Genomic DNA, 24,259 nt, shown 5'->3' with positions numbered 1-24,259 from the left:
TCTGTGCTGCTGGGGGGACCTTACTCCAGATTCATAGTATTTTCATTTATGATGTTATACACATAAATGATGTAGCATATTTTGAAATACAAATATGATAAATGTGTTCTAGATTAATGATAATTAAAATAAACTCCTCACATTAATGGCCTGATGAAGTGCGCATGGTTCTATCCACAAGGTGGCACACGCACACACTGTGTAAGAGTTCCTCTCCGGTCAGTGCCCACTTACTAGCTGTCTGAGACCATAACACACTATACTGCTGATGGATTGCCAGCTCTGTGGTAGAGAATCACTGGGTTGGGGGTAAAGCAGGACGCCGCCTGCTCACAGTATCACATACAGCGTTCCTGCACAAATAGACTCATCTTACAGTACTGAGAGGTTCCACACTGACATAATCCTGTATAGCTGCCATCACTGAAGTACCACCCTCCTCCTATCACCTGGAAGCCCCCCCCCCCCTCCCCAGCACCTGAGTTACCTGTTCTTCAGCCTTTACGTTCAGCTCATCCCTGGATACCAGCTCCAAGACTTCATCAAAGGCCAGGGCTAGGAACTCCTCTGACATGGAGACCTCCACAAAGTGCTCATGGATGAAGCGATTCGCAGCGTCGTACAGCACCGCACACATCATGGTCTCCGCAAACTGACGCACACCCAGACAATTTTTGGGGTGGAGTCTAAGAGGAGACAGATCACATTGCAATGAGGAAATATGGAAAAGAAAATACATTGGATAATCTTCCTTCCAGCTCCTGTCATTGTGTGAGGAGATCTCCCTGCACACCGCTAATAATCTCTGGGGAATAGAAATGTGACGTCATTCTGCAGAATAAGCATTCATGTCAGTAATGGAGCTAGCCTACAAGAGGTCAGCCAATAGCATGTCAGGATTAGAGCTAGTCTACAAGAGGTCAGCCAATAGCATGTCAGGATTAGAGCTAGTCTACAAGAGGTCAGCCAATAGCATGTCAGGATTAGAGCTAGCCTACAAGAGGTCAGCCAATAGCATGTCAGGATTAGAGCTAGTCTACAAGAGGTCAGCCAATAGCATGTCAGGATTAGAGCTAGTCTACAAGAGGTCAGCCAATAGCATGTCAGCATTAGAGCTAGTCTACAAGAGGTCAGCCAATAGCATGTCAGTAACGGAGCTAGTCTACAAGTGCTCAGCCAATAGCATGTCAGTAACGGAGCTAGTCTACAAGAGGTCAGCCAATAGCATGTCACTAACGGAACTAGTCTACAAGTGCTCAGCCAATAGCATGTCAGGATCAGAGATAGTCTACAAGTGCTCAGCCAATAGCATGTCAGGATCAGAGCTAGTCTACAAGTGCTCAGCCAATAGCATATCAGGATCAAAGTTAGCCCACAAGTGCTCAGCCAATAGCATGTCAGTAACGGAGTTAGTCTACAAGAGCTCAGCCAATAGCATGTCAGTAACGGAGTTAGTCTACAAGAGGTCAGCCAATAGCATGTCAGTAACAGTTATGGGCCCTACAGACACGGCGATACGCCGTTGGTATTGGAGCTAGTCTGTAAATGCTTAGCCAATAGCATGTCGGGATTGGAGGTAGTCTGTAAATGCTCAGACAACTGTAATTTGGGATTGGAACTAGTATGTAAGTGCTCAGCCAATGGCATGTCAGTATTGGAGCTCAGTGCTCAGCCAATAGCATGTCGGGATTGTAGCTAGTCTACAAGTGCTCAGCCAACAGCATGTCGGGATTGTAGCTAGTCTACAAGTGCTCAGCCAATAGCATGTCGGGATTGTAGCTAGTCTACAAGTGCTCAGCCAACAGCATGTTGGGAATGTAGCTAGTCTACAAGTGCTCAGCCAATAGCATGTCGGGATTGGAACTAGTCTGTAAGTGCTCAGCCAATAGCATGTCGGGATTGTAGCTAGTCTACAAGTGCTCAGCCAACAGCATGTCGGGATTGTAGCTAGTCCACAAGTGCTCAGCCGATAGCATGTCAGGATTGGAACTAGTCTGTAAGTGCTCAGCCAATAGCATGTCGGGATTGTAGCTAGTCTACAAGTGCTCAGCCAATAGCATGTCGGGATTGGAACTAGTCTGTAAGTGCTCAGCCAACAGCATGTCGGGATTGTAGCTAGTCTGTAAGTGCTCAGCAAATAGCATGTCGGGATTGTAGCTAGTCTGTAAGTGCTCAGCCAATGACATGTCGGGATTGTAGCTAGCCTGTAAGTGCTCAGCAAATTGTATGTTGGGATAAGAATGGGAACATTGTGCAGAATCCTCCCAGTCACCTCTATGCAGGCAGCAGAGGTAGAGAGTCATGGCACGTCTGTGTGACGGACATGCAGACAGCTTCCCCCAAAACGTACAGAAGTGTGGATACCCCGACCTCATGATGACAGCCGTTCACCACAGCTCCGCATGGCTGTAAAGAGGGCTCATTTCCCCAAACTGGGTCACAACACAACCCATGTTACAGGGCAGGCAGAGCCAGACACACAATCGGCAATTCATCTTACATCTTGGCTGCCGCACAGGGCGCTATGTAACGAATGAGAACATCGCTGCAAGTATCAACACTCCTGATTGCTGCAACCAACCCATGTCTGGAATCTGCCTACAGGTCCATTATAGAAAGTCACAGGTTGTAAGACAGAGTCATCCACACGTAGGAGGGTTCACATATAGCGTGTGCGGAGCATGCTGCTCATTTCCACAAGACCCCGTATCATACACGTCAGCCTAGCAAATCACAGTGCAGTAACACCCCAATGTGTTATCTGAAGGGTGAAAGGGGCGTATTTACTAAGCGGTGGCACACAAATGCCAACTCTTCCCATTCTGTGCTTGTAGAAGTTCTATTACATGTGAGGCTCAGACACGCTGGGAAGTGGCAGATGGTAAATAACCCCTAGAAAATGTTCCTTACAGTGGATTAAGCCGACATGTTTGGTATCAAAATGAACGGGAGGAAAAACAGGACAGGATATAATTACTTGTAATTCTGTGAGGTGTTCCGGGTACACCTGTAGCGATAGAAACTTTCCTAATCATTTTTATTTTACGAAAATTTGCCTTGGTTTATACGATTTAATAAAAAGAAAAATGAAAAAATGCTCCTAAAAGAAAGAAAAGCGACATACAATATGATTGGTTTCCTATAATAAAGAAGCAATTCTCAATTATCCCGCACATAGGAAATGCTAAATGCATCTGATCCCGAAGCTACAACATGTACCAGTAATTAGGGGGCCTGCAGACACTGGGGCCGATCCTTACCCTGCATGTATGTGCACCCCCTGTACTGCAGCGTGGTGTCTCCAGGTGCACAGTTACTGTATTCTCAGCTCAGAACCAGGCCCACTAGAGGCCAGGACCCAAATGTCATCTCTCCTGACACTACAGCCACCGCACCCCCTGTACTGCAGCGTGGGGTCTCCAGGTGCACAGTTACTGTATTCCCAGCTCAGAACCAGGCCCACTAGAGGCCAGGACCCAAATGTCATCTCTACTGACACTACAGCTACCGCAACCCCTGTACTGCAGCGTGGTGTCTCCAGGTGCACAGTTACTGTATTCCCAGCTCAGAACCAGGCCCACTAGAGGCCAAGACCCAAATGTCATCTCTCCTGACACTACAGCCACCGCACCCCCTGTACTGCAGCGTGGTGTCTCCAGGTGCACAGTTACTGTATTCTCAGCTCAGAACCAGGCCCACTAGAGGCCAGGACCCAAATGTCATCTCTCCTGACACTACACCGCACCCCCTGTACTGCAGCGTGGTGTCTCCAGGTGCACAATTACTGTATTCCCAGCTCAGAACCAGGCCCACTAGAGGCCAGGACCCAAATGTCATCTCTGCTGACACTACAGCCACCGCACCCCCTGTACTGCAGCGTGGTGTCTCCAGGTGCACAGTTACTGTATTCCCAGCTCAGAACCAGGCCCACTAGAGGCCAGGACCCAAATGTCATCTCTCCTGACACTACAGCCACCGCACCCCCTGTACTGCAGCGTGGGGTCTCCAGGTGCACAGTTACTGTATTCCCAGCTCAGAACCAGGCCCACTAGAGGCCAGGACCCAAATGTCATCTCTCCTGACACTACAGCCACCGCACCCCCTGTACTGCAGCGTGGGGTCTCCAGGTGCACAGTTACTGTATTCCCAGCTCAGAACCAGGCCCACTAGAGGCCAGGACCCAAATGTCATCTCTCCTGACACTACAGCCACCGCACCCCCTGTACTGCAGCGTGGTGTCTCCAGGTGCACAGTTACTGTATTCCCAGCTCAGAACCAGGCCCACTAGAGGCCAGGACCCAAATGTCATCTCTCCTGACACTACAGCCACCGCACCCCCTGTACTGCAGCGTGGGGTCTCCAGGTGCACAGTTACTGTATTCCCAGCTCAGAACCAGGCCCACTAGAGGCCAGGACCCAAATGTCATCTCTCCTGACACTACAGCCACCGCACCCCCTGTACTGCAGCGTGGGGTATCCAGGTGCACAGTTACTGTATTCCCAGCTCAGAGCCAGGCCCACTAGGAGGCCAGGACCCAAATGTCATCTCTCCTGACACTACAGCCACCGCACCCCCTGTACTGCAGCGTGGGGTCTCAAGGTGCACAGTTACTGTATTCCCAGCTCAGAACCAGGCCCACTAGAGGCCAGGACCCAAATGTCATCTCTCCTGACACTACAGCCACCGCACCCCCTGTACTGCAGCGTGGTGTCTCCAGGTGCGCACAGTTACTGTATTCCCAGCTCAGAACCAGGCCCACTAGAGGCCAGGACCCAAATGTCATCTCTCCTGACACTACAGCCACCGCACCCCCTGTACTGCAGCGTGGGGTCTCCAGGTGCACAGTTACTGTATTCCCAGCTCAGAACCAGGCCCACTAGAGGCCAAGACCCAAATGTCATCTCTCCTGACACTACAGCCACCGCACCCCCTGTACTGCAGCGTGGTGTCTCCAGGTGCACAGTTACTGTATTCCCAGCTCAGAACCAGGCCCACTAGAGGCCAGGACCCAAATGTCATCTCTCCTGACACTACAGCCACCGCACCCACTGTACTGCAGCGTGGAGTCTCCAGGTGCACAGTTACTGTATTCCCAGCTCAGAACCAGGCCCACTAGAGGCCAGGACCCAAATGTCATCTCTCCTGACACTACACAGCACCCCCTGTACTGCAGCGTGGTGTCTCCAGGTGCACAGTTACTGTATTCCCAGCTCAGAACCAGGCCCACTAGAGGCCAGGACCCAAATGTCATCTCTCCTGACACTACAGCCACCGCACCCACTGTACTGCAGCGTGGAGTCTCCAGGTGCACAGTTACTGTATTCCCAGCTCAGAACCAGGCCCACTAGAGGCCAGGACCCAAATGTCATCTCTCCTGACACTACACAGCACCCCCTGTACTGCAGCGTGGAGTCTCCAGGTGCACAGTTACTGTATTCTCAGCTCAGAACCAGGCCCACTAGAGGCCAGGACCCAAATGTCATCTCTCCTGACACTACAGCCACCGCACCCCCTGTACTGCAGCGTGGTGTCTCCAGGTGCACAGTTACTGTATTCTCAGCTCAGAACCAGGCCCACTAGAGGCCAGGACCCAAATGTCATCTCCCCTGACACTACAGCCACCGCACCCCCTGTACTGCAGCGTGGGGTCTCCAGGTGCACAGTTACTGTATTCCCAGCTCAGAACCAGGCCCACTAGAGGCTAGGACCCAAATATCATCTCTCCTGACACTACAGCCACCGCACCCCCTGTACTGCAGCGTGGTGTCTCCAGGTGCACAGTTACTGTATTCCCAGCTCAGAACCAGGCCCACTAGAGGCTAGGACCCAAATATCATCTCTCCTGACACTACAGCCACCGCACCCCCTGTACTGCAGCGTGGTGTCTCCAGGTGCACAGTTACTGTATTCCCAGCTCAGAACCAGGCCCACTAGAGGCCAAGACCCAAATGTCAGCTCTCCTGACACTACAGCCACCGCACCCCCTGTACTGCAGCGTGGTGTCTCCAGGTGCACAGTTACTGTATTCCCAGCTCAGAACCAGGCCCACTAGAGGCCAAGACCCAAATGTCAGCTCTCCGAGATACTACAGCCACCTACTCCCTAATACCCGTTCAGCCAATGGACAGCAGTTGCCGCTGTTCCTAAGCAATGGCTGCACATTAGCGTAGAATCACACAATATGACACGTAAAGTGATCCCAATAGCATTAAATAACATAAGAAGAGTTTTTATCTTTGTATGTGAACAGAAAATGACGTTGCTGTTCAGCGCCACCCTTGGTTCTCCACCTACCTTTCCTTCAGGAAGGAGCAGCAGGCGTCCTTTATATTCTGCAGCTGCAGGAAACTGGCCCCCATCAGGAGAGACTGCACATTCTGCTGATCTATCGCCAGGCGTCCGTTATAGGCAAAGTTTATCAGGGATTCCAGTGCGCTGTGGGGGGAGGGTAGAGGCGGGTAATTACTAATTACTGCGTGTAACCCACAGATTACATACAGCTACATATTATAATTATCCCTTATTTATATGGCGTCACAAGGGTTCCGCAGCGCCTATTACAGAGCACATAAACAAGACAATAAAAATAATGACTTGCAGTACAGACAATACAGGACAAGTGCAGGGTATATACACATTGCTGCAGCACCAGACGACATTGATACAAGTATCAGGGTGGCAGAAAAACGCAGGATTTGGCGCTGTTGAGGATGGTTTAAGTAAGAGAAGGATAAGCACATGGAGGTTGGGGGCCCTGCTCGTGAGAGCTTACATTGAATACATATAGAGGGGGTACCCAAAAGAAACAGGAATTCAAGATTTATTAATTTCTACATTTTGAACCTTCAGTCGTCCTCACAGTACTCTCCACCTGAATCGTTACTTTAATCCAAATGTTTTTTCCATTGATCATAACATTTTTTCACCTCCACTTCGTTGGAGCCTTTTAGTACTTTTGCAGTTTTTTTGTTTCACTTCTTCACTACCAGCAACACGTTTTCCTTTATGGTCTCTTTCCATCCAAGGGAATAAAAAAAAAAAAGTCACATGGGGTGAGATCGCGTGTATATGGTGGGTGAGGTAAAGGTGTCACGTTGTTTTTGGCTAAAAACTGCTTAACACTCAGCGCTGTGTGGGCCGGTGCGTTGTCATGACGGGAGAACCAGTCACCTGGTCGCCACAGATCGGGACGTTTTTTCCTCACGCCGCCTTTTCCAACTTTCCAAATAAAACCTTTGGTTTGAGAGTTTGACCCTGGGGAACACATTCTGAGCGCACAATCCCTCTCATGTAACAGACAAATGAGCATTTTGTTCACATCTGACTTCACTAAAAATAGACAGAGTGAATAACTCATTGGGAAAAACACTAATCACTGCAGTGAAACGCTACCGTCCCCCGCAGCGTCAGCGGGAATACCGGCTCAGCAGACATTCACCTAGCGGCGTAAGCCCGTACTACAAGCGCCCCGCCCTCTAGAACACAATACCTGTTTCTTTTGGGTACCCCGTATATATATGTGCTATAGGAGCGGACAGCTACTGCACAGATTACACACAGCCACATAGAATACATACAGAACTACATATATGTGCTATAGGAGCGGACAGCTACTGCAAAGATTACACACAGCCACATAGAATACATACAGAACTACATATATGTGCTATAGGAGCGGACAGCTACTGCACAGATTACACACAGCCACATAGAATACATACAGAACTACATATATGTGCTATAGGAGCGGACAGCTACTACAGAGATTACACACAGCCACATAGAATACATACATAACTACATATATGTGCTATAGGAGCGGACAGATACTGCACACATTACACACAGCCACATAGAATACATACAGAACTACATATATGTGCTATAGGAGCGGACAGCTACTGCACACATTACACACAGCCACATAGAATACATACAGAACTACATATATGTACTATAGGAGCGGACAGCTATTACACACATTACACACAGCCACATAGAATACATACAGAACTACATATATGTACTATAGGAACGGACAGATACTGCACAGATTACACACAGCCACATAGAATACATACAGAACTACATATATGTGCTATAGGAGCGGACAGCTACTGCACAGATTACACACAGCCACATAGAATACATACAGAACTACATATATGTGCTATAGGAGCGGACAGCTACTGCACAGATTACACACAGCCACATAGAATACATACAGAACTACATATATGTGATATAGGAGCGGACAGCTACTGCACAGATTACACACAGCCACATAGAATACATACAGAACTACATATATGTGCTATAGGATCGGACAGCTACTGCACAGATTACACACAGCCACATAGAATACATACAGAACTACATATATGTGCTATAGGAGCGGACAGCTACTGCACAGATTACACACAGCCACATAGAATACATACAGAACTACATATATGTGCTATAGGATCGGACAGCTACTGCACAGATTACACACAGCCACATAGAATACATACAGAACTACATATATGTGCTATAGGAGCGGAGGATTAGGGGGTCACAGGAGGGTTACCTGGGGTCCATTCCCTGCATGACTATCTCGTCCTGCTTACACTCCATCATGTCATTGGTGAACATGGCGTGGAAGTAAGGGATGGAGGCCGCCAACACAATCCGGTGGGCGCTGAACTTGTGCTCCCCGACCTTGAAGGAAATATACACAAAGTTGTAAAATAAAGACATAAAACCAGTTATTACACAGGTTCTGTTCCTGTATCACACAAGCCCTAAAGTAACACACATAACGCACATTTTATACAGGAGGGGCCGCAGTTTCACACTCCGCAAAGCGCTATAGTCACAACAGAGCAGATTATATACTGCACAAGGTGCGCTAACCTTGTCATGATAATAAGTAAACTGTACAGGCATATCGGACACAGGTGGTCATTCCGAGTTGATCGCCAGCTGCATTCGTTCGCTGTGCAGCGATGAGGCAAAAAAACGGCACTTCTGCGCATGCGGCGCAACGTACTATTACAACGAACGATGTCGTTTCACACAGGGTCTAGCGAAGCTTTTCAGTCGCACTGCTGGCCGCAGAGTGATTGACAGGAAGAGGGCGTTTCTGGGTGTCAACTGACCGTTTTCAGGGAGTGTTCAAAAAAACCCAGGCGTGCCAGGAAAAACGCAGGCGTGGCTGGGGGAACGCAGGGCGTTTGTGACGTCAAATCCGGAACTGAACAGTCTGGAGTGATCGCAAGCGCTGAGTAGTTCTGGAGCTGCTCTAAAACTGCACAAACAAACTTGGCCGCCGCTCTGCGATCCTTTCATTCGCACTTCTGCTAAGCTAAAATACACTCCCAGTGGGTGGCGGCAAAGCGTTTGCAAAGCTGCTAAAAACTGGTAGCGAGCGAGCAACTCAGAATGACCATCACAGTGCAATAGCAGCACACACGTCACATGTACAGCGCAGGCAGACATTACGTGGGCGGGGCTAATATTCTGAACACTTCATTAGGAGCCAGTGAGCAGCGAGTTACCGGCCACATTCTCTTAGACATTGGCTGACTCAGGGGATGTATTAGGTATGTGCTACACCTGAGCAGATAAAGCATTACGTCAGTACAACCGACCAGGGATCCGGATGTGCCAATTATACAGTAATCTGCCAGGTAACGCCCGCAGACGTGGCACTAACCCCTATACAGAAGGGACAGTCTGACAGCGAGCACCGGTCACTGGCCGCCAATCTGTACAAGGAGACCGGTGACTGTCACTAGCCAGGTGGTGACCCTGGCACCTAGTGCATGACCAGGCTGCAGGAAAGCACGGCTGCCCCCTGTACACAGGCATTGTGCGGAATACTATATACTAGCACTGACTGGCTGATGTCGCCTACCACTAACTAAACACTTACTACACAGGAGCCAGGACATCTCAGGACATATGGAAGCGTGCGCTGCGGACAGGAGACCTCCAACACTATCGCTAAATAAGGGGGGGGGAGGCTCCACTGCTGCCCCTCTTGTTATATGACAATGGGAGACGGATGGCGCTATATACAATGAGGCTCACAGCACACAGAGACTCGGGGGGTAATGCAGACCTGATCGCTAGCAGGTGATTTTTGCAGTCCTGCGAGCAGATAGTCGCCGCCCATAGGGGAGTGTATTTTCGCTGTGCAGGTGTACGAACGCTTGTGAAGCAGAGCTGTACGAACAGATCTTGTGCAGTCTCTGCGCAGCCCAGGACTTACTCAGCCGCTGCGATCACATCAGCCTGTCCGGGCCCGGAATTGACGTCAGACACCCGCCCTGCAAACACTTGCACACGCCTGCGTTTTCCCAAACACTCCCAGAAAACGGTCAGTTGCCACCCACTAACGCCCTCTTCCTGTCAATCTCCTTGCGAATGGTTGTGCGAATGCATTCTTCGCACAAACCCATCACTGAGCGGCGATCCGTTTTGCAGCCGTCCATCACGCCTGTGCATTGCGGTGCATACGCATGCACAGCTCGGATCTTATCGCCCGCTGTGCGAAAACACTCAGCAGTGATCAGATCTGAATTACCCCCTCAATTGCTCCAATTTGCATTCAACAGATTAATAAAATTATATAGGGGATGTGAAGGGGGGGGCGCCAGGCTACTAACGATCTATTTCATTACCGGAGAAACTCTCCCAATTTGATTGAATATTTTTGTGAATTCTTTGTTCGCTATTGTTGTCTTGACAGGAGAACACTGCCGACTGGGTTACTAAGCCGGCACCTCCTATGTCGCCTCCATATATCATTCTGCCCCCATATACACTCTGGCAGTATATGGAACGGCTGCACTTTCACAGCACGGAAATGACACAGTACGCTGTATGCAGTCTTACTCCCGCGCTCAGAAGCTCAGGGGGAGATGTATGAAGCAGTAAAACAGTGAAGTTGCCCATAGCAAGTGTGACCGGAGAGACTAACCAGCCACACGTGAAATGGCCGCCGCGGCACTGAAGGGGTTAACCCCTAGTGCCCGGCGCCATTACAAGGACAATGGGCGCTTAGCGCCACTTTTAAACTGTGCACTGGTGCTAAGCGCCATCTTTAAATGTAGTGTGGGTGCTAGGCACCGGGTATTTAAAAATATATTTAATACTGTGTTTTCACCAATGTTATATTTAATGCAATAGCACAGTTGTAAGATTGCACATTTACATTGCATGCAAATGCCAGCACTTAGAAGGAATGTGTAAGCTGTGTTGGTTTTAAAATGCATTTACGTTTGTGGACAAATGGCTTGGAAGCTTCTCACCTAGGAATTGAGATGCTGATGACCCTGGCACCTGGAAAGGGGTGTATGGACAAGCCATTTCTTTGAGATTGAGATGTGTCTCTGTGTAACTTTATAGACACATGCAGGTGAAAGGATTTGTTGCTGTCTTCTCTGAATATTGTGTGAACTGGGTTTGCATGGAGATGTTAGAGAGACAGGAACATGTTAATCAGATTGTGTTTTACAAATGCAAACTAGTGATTTTCATTCAACAACAGTTTGATGTAACATTTCTTAGGCTGCATTATGTGTGATGCAGATTATGTGTAATTTACAGTATAAGAACGTTGTCTATGTGTGAGAGGGTGAATGCAATTGAAATGCAAGTTACATTTACAGTTGTGAAAGAGACAGGAAGATGATAATCAGATTGTGTTTGGGAAAGCCACTGGTTTGGTTATATATGAAGAGGAGCAGGAATGTGCTTTATCTAATTCTTAACTTTTGAAATGTAAACTTGTATTTCTTTATTATTTTCTGCGATAACCTGATTGGTTGGAGAAGACAGGGAGGGCTTACCCCCCTGTGGTACTGTGTGTAGAACTGAGATAAAAAGAGGATGCCTGTGAGCCTCCAGGTTGTAGTTGTACCATCTTATTCTGCTGAAACATCTTGCTGTATGCTGTTGCCCCTAGCAATAGGGAAGAGTTCTCTTTAGAACTATTTAGCCAATAAAACATCATTGCCTCAAGAAGATTGCTTCATCTTGTGACCTACAGGGTTATGCCAACCATAGCCCCGTCCTCCGGCTGTCCAGGGAAGCACCTAACGTCTCCAAGTTCCGCCTTCCACCAGCTACCGGTAGAGGCCTAGCAAGTGGCTAGTGGGGATTCGTCAGCACCACACAGGTGTGGTAAGGCAGTGCGTCGGCACATACAGAGCAGAACCGTGGTTCCAAACGCCACGGCAGGTTAGGAGTTTGGTGGTGGCAGCATAAACCCGCCCACAACGCAGTGGGTGGAGTCAGTAACAGGCGGTTACTGACGGTAAGCGGGAATCCCCTATGTGGTCAGGCCTCGTGTGACTTGACATTCCATTCTGTGCGCAGCCGACGGGACGCGAAAGCGGCGAGTGCTTTCGTACGGGACCGTCCTGTCACAGCAACCAATCAGCCGCTGCGTATACCGTTATAGAATGCACTTGAAAAATGTTACTTGAACTTCAAAGCTGATGGGTTGCCATGGGCAACTTCTCTCTTCACCGCTTCATACATCTCCCCCTCAGTGTTTTGTTCCCTCGTATTGATACAAGTTCAATGAATGACTAGTGTAGTGCAGGGGAGGGGCCAAACAGTCCAGGGGCGGTGCCAATTCATTGACAGCTGGCCTGGGAAACCCCCATGATTGGCTGAGCCCCAGAGAACAGATTCTCCTCTCATTGGGCGGCAGTGATCTCAGGAAGGAGGAGATTTTATTCACAGTAACGATGGCAATAAGAAAACGGGTGCATAGGGTAATGGATATAAGACCGAAATAAAATAAAAATGTTTTCACGGCTTCCCAATGTCTAGCAGTTTTACGTCACTGGGCGGAGCAAACAATTCCAGATACACAAATCCCGTCCTGAGAGGTCACAACACGCGGATTTTCCAGAGGAAATATCCACCTGACGCCGTAGTGTAGAAGCTGAATATCTGATTAATGTTGGGACTGTGACACTGACCAAATGCCGACAGCTCTAACCGACATGGAGTTTTACTGAACGCACCGAGATATTCCCTCTATTGAGCCATGTAACCCAGTGCAGGAGATCGGGATTACAGCGCTCAATGCCACGAAGAGGAGGAGTTCTGCGAGACGGGCAGGGCTGGCCCCACCAGTGGGCAGCTGCCTAGGGGCGCCGGCATCTGGAGGACGCCACTGAATTCATCTAGCAAAAAAGGAAGGATGTCTCTGTATGCGGCCTCCTCCTTACACTGCGCTGGCTGCTGCTGCGGCCTCCTCCTTACACTGCGCTGACTGCTGCTGCGGCCTCCTCCTTACACTGCGCCGGCTGCTGCTGCGGCCTCCTCCTTACACTGCGCCGGCTGCTGCTGCGGCCTCCTCCTCACACTGCGTCGGCTGCTGCTGCGGCCTCCTCCTTACACTGCGCCGGCTGCTGCTGCGGCCTCCTCCTTACACTGCGCCGGCTGCTGCTGCGGCCTCCTCCTTACACTGCGCTGGCTGCTGCTGCGGCCTCCTCCTTACACTGCGCCGGCTGCTGCTGCGGCCTCCTCCTTACACTGCGCCGGCTGCTGCTGCGGCCTCCTCCTTACACTGCGCTGGCTGCTGCTGCGGCCTCCTCCTTACACTGCGCTGGCTGCTGCTGCGCCTCTTCCTTACACTGCGCCGGCTGCTGCTGCGGCCTCCTCCTTACACTGCGCTGGCTGCTGCGGCCTCCTCCTTACACTGCGCTGGCTGCTGCTGCGGCCTCCTCCTTACACTGCGCTGACTGCTGCTGCGGCCTCCTCCTTACACTGCGCTGACTGCTGCTGCGGCCTCCTCCTTACACTGCGCCGGCTGCTGCTGCGGCCTCCTCCTTACACTGCGCTGGCTGCTGCTGCGGCCTCCTCCTTACACTGCGCTGGCTGCTGCTGCGCCTCTTCCTTACACTGCGCCGGCTGCTGCTGCGGCCTCCTCCTTACACTGCGCCGGCTGCTGCTGCGGCCTCCTCCTTACACTGCGCCGGCTGCTGCTGCGCCTCCTCCTTACACTGCGCCGGCTGCTGCTGCGCCTCCTCCTTACACTGCGCCGGCTGCTGCTGCTGCGGCCTCCTTACACTGCGCCGGCTGCTGCTGCGGCCTCCTCCTTACACTGCGCTGGCTGCTGCTGCGGCCTCCTCCTTACACTGCGCCGGCTGCTGCTGCGGCCTCCTCCTTACACTGCGCCGGCTGCTGCTGCGGCCTCCTCCTTACACTGCGCCGGCTGCTGCTGCGGCCTCCTCCTTACACTGCGCCGGCTGCTGATGCGGCCTCCTCCTTACACTGCGCCGGCTGCTGCTGCGGCCTCCTCCTTACACTGCGCTGGCTGCTGCTGCGGCCTCCTCCTTACACTGCGCCGGCTGCTGCTGCGGCCTCCTCCTTACACTGCGCTGACTGCTGCTGCGCCTCCTCCTTACACTGCGCTGGCTGCTGCTGCGGCCTCCTCCTTACACTGCGCTGGCTGCTGCTGCGGCCTCCTCCTTACACTGCGCTGGCTGCTGCTGCGGGTCTAATCAGGTGCAGCCGACGCTATCAGGCTGTACCACATAGGGCCTCAGCGCTACCTCCGCGCTGACACGTGTGACATCATGTTGAGGGGCATAGGAGGAGGATGTAACTATAGCTCCCGAGGGGCGCCCCCACGGCCGCTTCTCATAGCCCCAATGCACCTCCTCCAGGCCCCGGGATCCCGGCTCTCCTGCAGCAAGCAGCTCCTGTCTACATGTCTGCACCCGCAGCGTCGCTGTAACGCTGCTGCCGCCTGGAAGAGGAACCATACCAATACTAAGGAAACAGCTTTTAGGTAAGTAACCCATGGGGTCCTGCGGGACCACAGACAGTGCAGATCTTACAGCCCGGTGGGTGGTCTCCACTAGTAAGCAGCATGACAGGGAAACACCGGCTCTGGGGCACATACAGTACATATGGAGGAGGGGAGTAAGTAATGAACCTACTTATGGGGGATGGGACACACTAAAGAGCATACAAATATAAGTATGTGTCATACGCACATGCAGGGGGGGTTCCGAGTACCCGGAAACCCCCCCTGCCCACTGATCCATTGGCTCAGCTGACCGATATTACAGACAGCTGCTGCTTCCTGGCTGGTTGGATGCAGTGGGAGCTGCGGCGCCTTGGATGCAGTGGGAGCTGCAGCGCCTTGGATGCAGTGGGAGCTGCAGCGCGGAGCTCCACTCAGGCAGCTGCGGGCCCAATGTGGCTTTCAGACAGAGTTTTCCCGGTGAGGCAGTGACTTTCTCCACTGTCTCTGCTGCAGCAAGGTGTATGTGTCTGTGTATATATATATATATATATATATATATATAATAAGAATTTACTTACCGATAATTCTATTTCTCGTAGTCCGTAGTGGATGCTGGGGACTCCGTAAGGACCATGGGGAATAGCGGCTCCGCAGGAGACAGGGCACAAAAGTAAAAGCTTTAGGATCAGGTGGTGTGCACTGGCTCCTCCCCCTATGACCCTCCTCCAAGCCTCAGTTAGGACACTGTGCCCGGACGAGCGTACACAATAAGGAAGGATTTTGAATCCCGGGTAAGACTCATACCAGCCACACCAATCACACCGTATAACTTGTGATCTGAACCCAGTTAACAGCATGATAACAGCGGAGCCTCTGAAAAGATGGCTCACAACAATAATAACCCGATTTTTGTAACAATAACTATGTACAAGTATTGCAGACAATCCGCACTTGGGATGGGCGCCCAGCATCCACTACGGACTATGAGAAATAGAATTATCGGTAAGTAAATTCTTATTTTCTCTGACGTCCTAAGTGGATGCTGGGGACTCCGTAAGGACCATGGGGATTATACCAAAGCTCCCAAACGGGCGGGAGAGTGCGGATGACTCTGCAGCACCGAATGAGAGAACTCCAGGTCCTCCTCAGCCAGGGTATCAAATTTGTAGAATTTTGCAAACGTGTTTGCCCCTGACCAAGTAGCAGCTCGGCAAAGTTGTAAAGCCAAGACCCCTCGGGCAGCCGCCCAAGATGAGCCCACCTTCCTTGTGGAATGGGCATTTACATATTTTGGCTGTGGCAGGCCTGCCACAGAATGTGCAAGCTGAATTGTACTACACATCCAACTAGCAATCGTCTGCTTAGAAGCAAGAGCACCCCGTTTGTTGAGTGCATACAGGATAACAGCAAGTCAGTTTTCCTGACTCCAGCCGTCCTGGAAACATATATTTTCAGGGCCCTGACAACATCTAGCAACTTGGAGTCCTCCAAGTCCCTAGTAGCCGCAGGTACCACAATAAGCTGGTTCAGGTGAAACGCTGACACCACCTTAGGGAGAAACTGGGGACGAGTCCGCAGCTCTGCCCTGTCCGAATGGACAATCAGATATGGGCTTTTGTGAGACAAAGCCGCCAATTCTGACACTCGCCTGGCCGAGGCCAGGGCCAACAGCATGGTCACTTTCCATGTGATATATTTCAAATCCACAGATTTGAGCGGTTTAAACCAATGTGATTTGAGGAATCCCAGAACTACGTTGAGATCCCACAGTGCCACTGGAGGCACAAAAGGGGGTTGTATATGCAGTACTCCCTTGACAAACTTCTGGACTTCAGGAACTGAAGCCAATTCTTTCTGGAAGAAAATCGACAGGGCCGAAATTTGAACCTTAATGGACCCCAATTTGAGGCCCATAGACACTCCTGTTTGCAGGAAATGCAGGAATCGACCGAGTTGAAATTCCTCCGTGGGGGCCTTCCTGGCCTCACACCATGCAACATATTTTCGCCAAATGCGGTGATAATGTTGTGCGGTCACCTCCTTCCTGGCTCTGACCAGGGTAGGGATGACCTCTTCCGGAATGCCTTTTTCCTTTAGGATCCGGCGTTCAACCGCCATGCCGTCAAACGCAGCCGCGGTAAGTCTTGGAACAGACATGATCCTTGCTGAAGCAAGTCCCTTCTTAGTATCTCTTGAAGTTCCGGGTACCAAGTCCTTCTTGGCCAATCCGGAGCCACGAGTATAGTTCTTACTCCTCTCCGTCTTATAATTCTCAGTACCTTGGGTATGAGAGGCAGAGGAGGGAACACATACACCGACTGGTACACCCACGGTGTTACCAGAGCGTCCCAGCTATTGCCTGAGGGTCTCTTGACCTGGCGCAATACCTGTCCAGTTTTTTGTTCAGACGGGACGCCATCATGTCCACCTTTGGTCTTTCCCAACGGTTCACAATCATGTGGAAGACTTCCAGATGAAGTCCCCACTCCCCCGGGTGGAGGTCGTGCCTGCTGAGGAAGTCTGCTTCCCAGTTGTCCACTCCCGGAATGAACACCGCTGACAGTGTTATCACATGATTTTTCGCCCAGCGAAGAATCCTTGCTGCCATTGCCCTCCTGCTTCTTGTGCCGCCCTGTCTGTTTACGTGGGCGACTGCCGTGATGTTGTCCGACTGGATCAGCACCAGTTGACTTTGAAGCAGAGGTCTTCCTAGGCTCAGAGCATTGTAACTTGCCCTTAGCTCCAGTATATTTATGTGGAGAGAAGTCTCCAGACTTGACCACACTCCATGGAAATTTCTTCCCTGTGTGACTGCTCCCCAGCCTCTCAGGCTGGCATCCGTGGTCACCAGGACCCAGTCCTGAATGCCGAATCTGCTGCCCTCTAGTAGATGAGCACTCTGCAGCCACCACAGAAGAGACACCCTTGTCCTTGGAGACAGGATTATCCGCTGATGCATCTGAAGATGCGATCCGGACCATTCGTCCAGCAGATCCCACTGAAAAATTCTTGCGTGAAATCTGCCGAATGGAATCGCTTCGTAAGAAGCCACCATTTTTCCCAGGACTCTTGTGCATTGATGCACTGACACTTGGCCTGGTTCTAGGAGGTTCCTAACTAGCTCGGATAACTCCCTGGCTTTCTCCTCCGGGAGAAACACCTTTTTCTGGACCGTGTCCAGAATCATCCCTAGGAACAGCAGACGTGTCGTCGGAATCAGCTGCGATTTTGGAATATTTAGAATCCATCCGTGCTGTCGTAGAACTACTTGAGATAGTGCTACTCCGACCTCCAACTGTTCTCTGGACCTTGCCCTTATCAGGAGATCGTCCAAGTAAGGGATAATTAAGACGCCTTTTCTTTGAAGAAGAATCATAATTTCGGCCATTACCTTGGTAAAGACCCGGGGTGCCGTGGACAATCCAAACGGCAGCGTCTGAAACTGATAGTGACAGTTCTGTACCACGAACCTGAGGTACCCTTGGTGAGAAGGGCAATTTGGGACATGGAGGTAAGCATCCTTGATGTCCAGGGACACCATATAGTCCCCTTCTTCCTGGTTCGCTATCACTGCTCTGAGTGACTCCATCTTGATTTGAACCTTTGTATGTAAGTGTTCAAAGATTTCAGATTTAGAATAGATCTCACCGAGCCGTCTGGCTTCAGTACCACAAATAGTGTGGAATAATACCCCTTTCCTTGTTGTAGGAGGGGTACTTTGATTATCACCTGCTGGGAATACAGCTTGTGAATTGTTTCCAATACTGCCTCCCTGTCGGAGGGAGACATTGGTAAAGCAGACTTCAGGAACCTGCGAGGTGGAGACGTCTCGAATTTCCAATCTGTACCCCTGGGATACTACTTGTAGGATCCAGGGGTCCACTTGCGAGTGAGCCCACTGCGCGCTGAAACTCTTGAGACGACCTTCCACCGCACCTGAGTCCGCTTGTACGGCCCCAGCGTCATGCTGAGGACTTGGCAGAAGCGGTGGAGGGCTTCTGTTCCTGGGAAGGGGCTGCCTGCTGCAGTCTTCTTCCCTTTCCTCTACCCCTGGGCAGATATGACTGGCCTTTTGCCCGCTTGCCCTTATGGGGACGAAAGGACTGAGGCTGAAAGACGGTGTCTTTTTCTTTATACGGCAATACTTCCATGTGCCGTTTGGAATCTGCATCACCTGACCACTGTCGTGTCCATAAACATCTTCTGGCAGACATGGACATCGCACTTACTCTTGATGCCAGAGTGCAAATATCCCTCTGTGCATCTCTCATATATAGTAATGCATCCTTTAAATGCTCTATAGTCAATAAAATACTGTCCCTGTCAAGGGTATCAATATTTTCAGTCAGGGAATCCGACCAAGCCACCCCAGCGCTGCACATCCAGGCTGAGGCGATCGCTGGTCGCAGTATAACACCAGTATGTGTGTATATACTTTTTTGGATATTTTCCAGCCTCCTATTAGCTGGCTCCTTGAGGGCGGCCGTATCTGGAGACGGTAACGCCACTTGTTTTGATAAGCGTGTGAGCGCCTTATCCACCCTAGGGGGTGTTTCCCAACGTGCCCTAACTTCTGGCGGAAAAGGGTATAACGCCAATAATTTTCTATCGGGGGAAACCCACGCTTCATCACACACTTCATTTAATTTATCTGATTCAGGAAAAACTACAGGTAGTTTTTTCACACCCCACATAATACCCTTTTTTGTGGTACTTGTAGTATCAGAAATATGTAACACCTCCTTCATTGCCCTTAACATGTAACGTGTGGCCCTAATGGAAAATACGTTTGTTTCTTCACCGTCGACACTGGAGTCAGTGTCTGTGTCGACCGACTGAGGTAATGGGCGTTTTAAAGCCCCTGACGGTGTTTGAGACGCCTGGACAGGTACTAATTGGTTTGCCGGCCGTCTCATGTCGTCAACCAACCTTGCAGCGTGTTGACATTATCACGTAATTCCCTAAATAAGCCATCCATTCCGGTGTCGACTCCCTAGAGAGTGACATCACCATTACAGGCAATTGCTCCGCCTCCTCACCAACATTGTCCTCATACATGTCGACACACACGTACCGACACACAGCACACACACAGGGAATGCTCCGATAGAGGACAGGACCCCACTAGCCCTTTGGGGAGACAGAGGGAGAGTTTGCCAGCACACACCAAAACGCTATAATTTTACAGGGACAACCTTATATAAGTGTTTTCCCTTATAGCATCTTAATATGTAATAATAAGAATTTACTTACCGATAATTCTATTTCTCGTAGTCCGTAGTGGATGCTGGGAACTCCGTAAGGACCATGGGGAATAGCGGCTCCGCAGGAGACAGGGCACATCTAAAGAAAGCTTTAGGATCACCTGGTGTGCACTGGCTCCTCCCCCTATGACCCTCCTCCAAGCCTCAGTTAGGATACTGTGCCCGGACGAGCGTACACAATAAGGAAGGATTTTGAATCCCGGGTAAGACTCATACCAGCCACACCAATCACACTGTACAACTTGTGATCTGAACCCAGTTAACAGCATGATAATAGAGAAGCCTCTATAAAAGATGGCTCACTACAACAATAACCCGAATTTTTTGGTAACAATAATTATGTACCAGTATTGCAGACAATCCGCACTTGGGATGGGCGCCCAGCATCCACTACGGACTACGAGAAATAGAATTATCGGTAAGTAAATTCTTATTTTCTCTGACGTCCTAGTGGATGCTGGGAACTCCGTAAGGACCATGGGGATTATACCAAAGCTCCCAAACGGGCGGGAGAGTGCGGATGACTCTGCAGCACCGAATGAGAGAACTCCAGGTCCTCCTCAGCCAGGGTATCAAATTTGTAGAATTTTACAAACGTATTTGCTCCTGACCAAGTAACTGCTCGGCAAAGTTGTAAAGCCGAGACCCCTCGGGCAGCTGCCCAAGATGAGCCCACCTTCCTTGTGGAGTGGGCATTTTAAGATTTTTGGCTGTGGCAGGCCTGCCACAGAATGTGCAAGCTGAATTGTACTACAAATCCAACGAGCAATCGTCTGCTTAGAAGCAGGAGCACCCAGTCTGTTGGGTGCATACAGGATAAACAGCGAGTCAGATTTTCTGACTCCAGCCGTCCTGGAAACATATATTTACAGGGCCCTGACCACGTCAAGCAACTTGGAATCCTCCAAGTCCTTAGTAGCCGCAGGTACCACAATAGGTTGCTTCATGTGAAATGCAGAAACCACCTTAGGTAGAAATTGAGGACAAGTCCTCAATTCTGCCCTGTCAGAATGAAATATTAAATAAGGGCTTTTATATGATAAAGCCGCCAATTCTGACACACGCCTGGCTGAAGCCAGGGCTAACAGCATCGTCACCTTCCATGTGAGATATTTTAAGTCCACAGTGGTGAGTGGTTCAAACCAATGTGACTTTAGGAAACTCAACACAACATTGAGATCCCAAGGTGCCACTGGAGGCACAAAAGGAGGCTGTATATGCAGTACCCCTTTTACAAATGTCTGAACTTCAGGCACTGAAGCCAGTTCCTTTTGGAAGAAAATCGACAGGGCCGAAAATTGAACCTTAATGGACCCTAATTTTAGGCCCATAGACAGTCCTGTTTGCAGGAAATGGAGGAAACGACCCAGTTGAAATTCCTCTGTAGGGGCCTTCTTGGCCTCCCACCACGCAACATATTTTCGCCAAATGCGGTGATAATGTTTTGCGGTTACGTCCTTCCTGGCCTTGACCAGGGTAGGGATGACTTCATCTGGAATGCCTTTTTCCTTCAGGATCCGGCGTTCAACCACCAAGCCGTCAAACGCAGCCGCGGTAAGTCTTGGAACAAACAAGGCCCCTGCTGGAGCAGGTCCTTTCTTAGAGGTAGAGGCCACGGTTCGTCCGTGAGCATCTCTTGAAGTTCCGGATACCAAGTTCTTCTTGGCCAATCCGGAGCCACGAGTATCGTTCTTACTCCCCTTTGCCGTATAATTCTCAGTACTTTTGGTATGAGAGGCAGAGGAGGGAACACATACACTGACTGGAACACCCACGGTGTTACCAGAGCGTCCACAGCTATTGCCTGAGGGTCTCTTGACCTGGCGCAATACCTGTCCAGTTTTTTGTTGAGGCGGGACGCCATCATATCCACCTTTAGTTTTTCCCAACGGTTCACAATCATGTGGAAGACTTCTGGATGAAGTCCCCACTCTCCCGGGTGTAGATCGTGTCTGCTGAGGAAGTCTGCTTCCCAGTTGTCCACTCCCGGAATGAACACTGCTGACAGTGCTATCACATGATCTTCCGCCCAGCGAAGAATCCTTGCAGCTTCTGCCATTGCCCCCTGGCTTCCCGTGCCGCCCTGTATGTTTACGTGGGCGACTGACGTGATGTTGTCCGATTGGATCAATACCGCCTGACCCTGAAGCAGGGGTTTCGCTTGACTTAGGGCATTGTAAATGGCCCTTAGTTCCAGAATGTTTATATGAAGAGATGTCTCCAGGCTTGACCATAAGCCCTGGAAATTCCTTCCCTGTGTGACTGCTCCCCAGCCTCGCAGGCTGGCATCCGTGGCCACCAGGACCCAGTCCCGAATGCCGAATCTGCGGCCCTCTAGAAGATGAGCACTCTGCAACCACCACAGGAGGGATACCCTTGTCCCCGGTGACAGGGTTATCCGCTGAAGCATCTGAAGATGCGACCCGGACCATTTGTCCAGTAGGTTCCACTGGAAAGTCTTGCGTGGAATCTGCCGAATGGGATTGCTTCGTAGGAAGCCACCATTTTTACCCAGAACCCTTGTGCATTGATGCACTGAGACTTGGTTCGGTTTTAGGAGGTTCCTGACTAGCTCGGATAACTCCCTGGCTTTCTCCTCCGGGAGAAACACCTTCTTTCTGGACTGTGTCCAGGATCATCCCTAGGAACAGAAGACAAGTCGTCGGAACCAGCTGCGATTTTGGAATATTGAGAATCCAATCGTGCTGCCGCAACACTACCTGAGATAGTGCTACACCGACTTCCAAGTGTTCCCTGGATCTTACCCTTATCAGGGAATCGTCCAAGTAAGGGATAACTAAAATTTCCTTCCTTCGAAGGGATATCATTTCGGCCATTACCTTGGTAAAGACCCGGGGTGCCGTGGACCATCCCTACGGCAGCGTCCGAACTGATAGTGACAGTTCTGTACCATAACCTGAAATACCCTTGGTGAGAAGGGTAAATTTTGACATGAAGGTAAGCATCCTTGATGTCCCGAGACATCATGTAGTCCCCTTCTTCCAGGTTTGCAATCACTGCTCTGAGTGACTCAATTTTGAATTTGAACCTCTGTATGCAAGTGTTCAAAGATTTTAGATTTTAAAATCGGTCTCACCGAGCCGTCTGGCTTCGGTACCACAATAGTGTGGAATAATACCCCGTTCCCTGTTGCAGGAGGGGTATCTTGATTATCACCTGCTGGGAATACAGCTTGTGAATGGTTTCCAAAACTGCCTCCCTGTCAGCGGGAGACGTCGGTAAAACAGACCTTTGGAAACGGCGAGGGGGATACGTCTCGAATTCCAATTTGTACCCCTGAAATATTACCTGAAGGATCCAGGGGTCTACTTGCGAGTGAGCCCACTGCGCACTGAAATTCATTGAGAACGGGACCCCACCGTGCCTGAACTTGTAAAGCCCTAGCGTCATACTGAGGGCTTGGCAGAGGCGGAAAAGAGTTTCTGTTCCTTGGAACTGGCTGATCTCTGCAGCCATTTTCCTCTCCCTCTGTCACGAGCAGAAAAGAGGAACCCTTTTGTCCGCTTGCCAACCAGGACTGCGCCTGATAATACGGCGTCTTATTTTGAGAGGCGACCTGGGGTACATCCCCTTTTTTGTTAAGGCAATACTTCCAAATGCCGTTTGGAATCCGCATCACCTGACCACTTTACTGGTATAATTGGACAACGCACTTATACTTGATGCCAGTCGGCAAATATTCCGCTGTGCATCATGCATATATAGAAATGCATCTTTTAATTGCTCTATAGGCAATAATATACTGTCCTTATCTAGGATATCAAATTTCCAGTCAGGGAATCCGACCACGCCAACCCAGCACTGCACATCCAGGCTGAGGCGATTGCTGGTCGCAGTATAACACCAGTATGTGTGTAAATACATTTTAGGATACCCTCCTGCTTTCTATCAGCAGGATCCCTAAGGGCGGCCATCTCCAGAGAGGGTAGAGCCCTTGTTCTTACAAGCGTGTGAGCGCCTTATCCCCCCTAGGGGGTGTTTCCCAACGCACCCTAACCTCTGGCGGGAAAAGGTATACTGCCAATAACTTTTTAGAAGTTATCAATTGTTATCGGGGGGAAACCCACGCATCATCACACACCTCATTTTATTTCTCAGATTCAGGAAAGCTACAGAAAGTTTTTCCTCACCAAACATAATACCCCTTTTTTTGGTGGTATTTATATTATCAGAAGAGTGTAAACTTTTTCCATTGCCTCAATCATGCAATGT

The 24,259-nt window shown here is 50.3% G+C and overlaps 1 protein-coding gene across 2 annotated transcripts in view; it reads right to left on the bottom strand.

Annotated features, from left to right (window-relative positions):
• Nucleotides 1-24,259, bottom strand: part of KLHL18 (kelch like family member 18) — a 116,227-nt gene that overhangs the window by 58,734 nt on the left and 33,234 nt on the right. For both annotated transcript variants that reach the window (XM_063924614.1, XM_063924615.1), the window contains exons 2-4: nucleotides 8,571-8,701; nucleotides 6,296-6,436; nucleotides 488-686 (exon numbers count right to left, since the gene is read on the bottom strand). In XM_063924614.1, the coding sequence (XP_063780684.1) occupies nucleotides 488-686; nucleotides 6,296-6,436; nucleotides 8,571-8,701 (471 nt within the window). The remainder of the gene's footprint in view (nucleotides 1-487; nucleotides 687-6,295; nucleotides 6,437-8,570; nucleotides 8,702-24,259) is intronic.

The sequence above is a fragment of the Pseudophryne corroboree genome, chromosome 5 (assembly GCF_028390025.1).
Source record: "Pseudophryne corroboree isolate aPseCor3 chromosome 5, aPseCor3.hap2, whole genome shotgun sequence".
Taxonomy (NCBI): Eukaryota; Metazoa; Chordata; class Amphibia; order Anura; family Myobatrachidae; genus Pseudophryne; species Pseudophryne corroboree.
Note: the sequence above shows the minus strand (reverse complement) of the source record. Positions and strands in the feature narration are given on the sequence as shown.